Source organism: Oncorhynchus mykiss, chromosome 18 (genome assembly GCF_057628025.1).
Source record: "Oncorhynchus mykiss isolate SJ-2025 chromosome 18, ASM5762802v1, whole genome shotgun sequence".
In the NCBI taxonomy this organism is placed as follows: domain Eukaryota; kingdom Metazoa; phylum Chordata; class Actinopteri; order Salmoniformes; family Salmonidae; genus Oncorhynchus; species Oncorhynchus mykiss.
Window position 1 is genome coordinate 51,259,901 of NC_143039.1, and position 3,424 is coordinate 51,263,324.

Sequence of the window (3,424 nt, forward strand, 5' to 3'; positions counted from 1 at the left end):
GAAAGCTATAGGGTCTTTTTATTTTACTAGGCAAGTCAGTTAAGTTAAGAACAAATTCTTATTTTCAATGATGGCCTAGGAACAGTGGGTTAACTGCCTGTTCAGGGGCAGAACGACAGATTTGAACGTTGTCAGCTCGGGGATTTGAACTTGCAACCTTCCGGTTACCAGTCCAATGCTCTAACCACTAGGCTACCCTGCTGTTACAAGCCTGATAGCTGTACTTTTATGGTTGACACAGCTTGTTGGCCCTTATCCAAACGGGTAAACAAACCCGTCTGAACTCAACGAGTTCAGGTGAATGCATCCAACAGGTATTTACAACTTCACAATTAGTTTCCACCTCCCACTTGGAGTTCAAGGAAGATAGACGAGTTTCCCACTAGTAATTACCAGTTAGAGGGCCATTCAAATAGATATTTGTTACCCAGAAATGATTTGATATTGAGAATGTCTGCACTGGGCCTTTTTAATGAAATAAAGTACTTCTTAATGGCAAGACAAGGTCTCAATTTCACTATCATGTATGTTTGTAAACAGTCTTTCAACGTCACTTGCAATTGCTGAATTGTATTTGGTTCCCTGTAAGCTGTCTATGGACAAGGAGACCGTTATACATGCATTGGGTTTGTTTACCTGGCCATCATCACCAACTGCTAATTCAGCATTTTTGATAACCTGAACTCTGCTTTCACTTGTGTCGCTTTCACCTTATTTTTTTCTATTTTTCTATGGTGTAATTCTTCAAAAACTCTGAAGATATCTAAATTGCCGCTAAATTGTTGGTTAACAATTTACTATAGGAGCGTATACAGATAAGGCCTTCATAACACCTTTATGAAGCCAATCATGAGACCTTTGTGAATTTTGAAGGATTATTCATAACAACCGTAATCCATTTATTCAACATCATTCATGAGGCGATTTCAAATTAAAACTCTTAAAGGTGTTATGAATAACTTACCCCGTAGAGCAAAGTGTTAACAATTGTTGCGTTATAGCATGTTTAAATAATTCTAAGAGGATTTCTGCAGACATTATTTCTCCAGTTAATGTTGATTTGAAAGGCTTTTATTACATGTGTTAAATTGTATGATAAAGAAACAAGTGCTGTATTGCAGACTTTCAAATATAGTGAGTTAATAGCTTAAATCAGCAGAGGAAATGACAAAAATCTAAAATAATATTTCTGTGTATATAAATGATTAAATTACATAAATGCATAATATACCAGCTCAGCTGTAGCTTTGACTAAAATGAGAAATACTATATAATATTAAAAAGTAGTACATTATGGAAACACGTGACCTATTAACCCTATCAAGAACAATGCAATTTTGTTATAAAAATATAAGCAAGTCCGTGTTTGATCTTCTCAAAAGTAATGGTGTATGGATTACATGAAAAATATATTATTTGTTGTGATGATGAGCAGACATAGATGATTGGCTGTTATTTTGATAGTCTTGTCACCTCAGAAGATGCCGTTTCTTGTGGTGTACTGTACGTTGTAAGCTCTGTGTTGTTGCCAGCGTCTCCTTAAAGCTGCACAGCCGCCACATAGCATGCACTGCAAAACAAGGATGGAGAAGTATGATTCACATGTAAAATCAAATCATTGCAGAGATTTAGCATATTTGTTTTATTAAATACTCTGTAAAATATGTAAATAGTATACACAGTACACAAGTGAACACAAGCCTATACGTACACATAGCAGGATCCACAGGGGTACCAGAATGATAGCGATGCCACAGGGGATGATAATAGCCAGAGCCCAGCCAGGAAAACCTCTGTCACTTGTACTGAAAGGAGTGGTCAGCAAAAGGGTAGTAGGTGGTGAGGTAGTTGTTGTTGGTGCAACAGTGGTTGTTGGTCCTAGAATACAAAGTGAACAATATTTAGAGGGTATTATAAACTTGTGATATATGAAATTGTTTTCACATTTGAGTGTTACACACAAGTTGTTACATGCAGTTTGATGACTCACTGGCATCAAAAAAGCATAGCAATCATGACCAATGACAACAAAATCAGCGTACCTGAGACTTTTAAAACATCCCCTAGAAAGGCACTAGGGAGGTTGACGTCTTTCTCTTTGTATACATACGTCACGTTTGCCCTGATTTGATTGCCAACAACACTGTAAAGATAAAAATGGTTTCCTGTGAGAGTTGAACTGTGGAATGTGTGAACAAGACCTATTCATGGAAATAATCCTTATATCAGATCATATAAATCATATGTAGTACTGATCCACAACTGGAACATATACAACACATGCTCCCTCCATCCTGTTTAGCCGTACAGACAGCAGCTGTATGAAATCAGCAGACATTCTAAAGAGTGCAGTTAAGAAAACTGGGTTGTTTTGGGAGGGCTTGAAGTTGTACTCACCTAAATTTGGCTTTGGGAAAGTCAAATTGTTTGCCGTTTGGTTCACTGAGAATATCATGCAGCTAAAAGGAGACAAAATTAAGTTATGAATTATTAAGATGATCTGACAGGACCATGGATGGTTATGGATTTCATGTCCAGGTTTTTAGATGTATTATGGCCAATATGGCCCTTAAACATTCCTGTTGAATTCTGTTGATCAACTTTACAGTACAATATCCTAGATTGAGTAATCTAGTACGAAAAAGTATCTTACTAGGCTGTTAATTGAATCCTGTATCTGGCTGTAGGTATCATCGGTGAAAGTGACTCTAGCACTTTGAAGCAGTCTCTCCTCCATGGATACATTGGTTATTTTGAAACCAAGATCAACAGCAAATGAAGTATCTGAAAGTTCTGTGAGCACAAAAAAAACATCACTATATTTATTTTATTTAACCTTTAGTTAACTAGGCAAATCAATTAAGAACACATTCTCATTTACAATTTACTATAGCAGCAGACAAAATGACCTGTTAGAATTTATGAGTTTCAACAAAGCTGATTCTGTGTGGAAAAGTCACATTTAAGAAGTATTTAGAAAGTGGTAGCAGTTAATTGTTTACTTATTAATAAACAATTATTCTAAGCAGACTTAATTATCTTGAATTTTAGGAGGAAATCTGTTTTTCAAAGTTTTTAAAATCATACTTCATGATATAAGCCGAATTTGTTCAACTCACTGATATAAGTTGCATTCTGGAGGGTGGCTTTAGTGTTTCTTTGAATTTTGAAGGTCCTGAATTGTGTAGACAGTTTCTTGTCGACGGCACCAAGGACGACATCCTTACTGGGGACTGCTGTGTTGAGCTGGAACTCTAGTCTTACAAAAACCACCACTGTGCCAAATCTGAGAGAAATTGATAATACATTTGGACATTTTGTATGCTTTTATGAAAGCATTTGTGGTTAATGGCAGATATACATTTGTCTTTGTTGCAAGGCTTCCTTGATTGACAATAAATATATATTAAATGATTTTGCTTAC

General features: G+C 36.1%; 1 protein-coding gene across 1 annotated transcript in view; it reads right to left on the reverse strand.

Annotated features, from left to right (window-relative positions):
• Positions 1-1,055: 1,055 nt before the first annotated feature.
• Positions 1,056-3,424, reverse strand: part of LOC110496335 (uncharacterized) — a 67,005-nt gene continuing 64,636 nt past the window's right edge. The window contains exons 2-7 of the mRNA XM_021572158.3: positions 3,120-3,286; positions 2,654-2,793; positions 2,398-2,459; positions 2,043-2,143; positions 1,712-1,878; positions 1,056-1,570 (exon numbers count right to left, since the gene is read on the reverse strand). Of these exons, the coding sequence (XP_021427833.3) occupies positions 1,475-1,570; positions 1,712-1,878; positions 2,043-2,143; positions 2,398-2,459; positions 2,654-2,793; positions 3,120-3,286 (733 nt within the window). The 3' untranslated portion in view covers positions 1,056-1,474. The remainder of the gene's footprint in view (positions 1,571-1,711; positions 1,879-2,042; positions 2,144-2,397; positions 2,460-2,653; positions 2,794-3,119; positions 3,287-3,424) is intronic.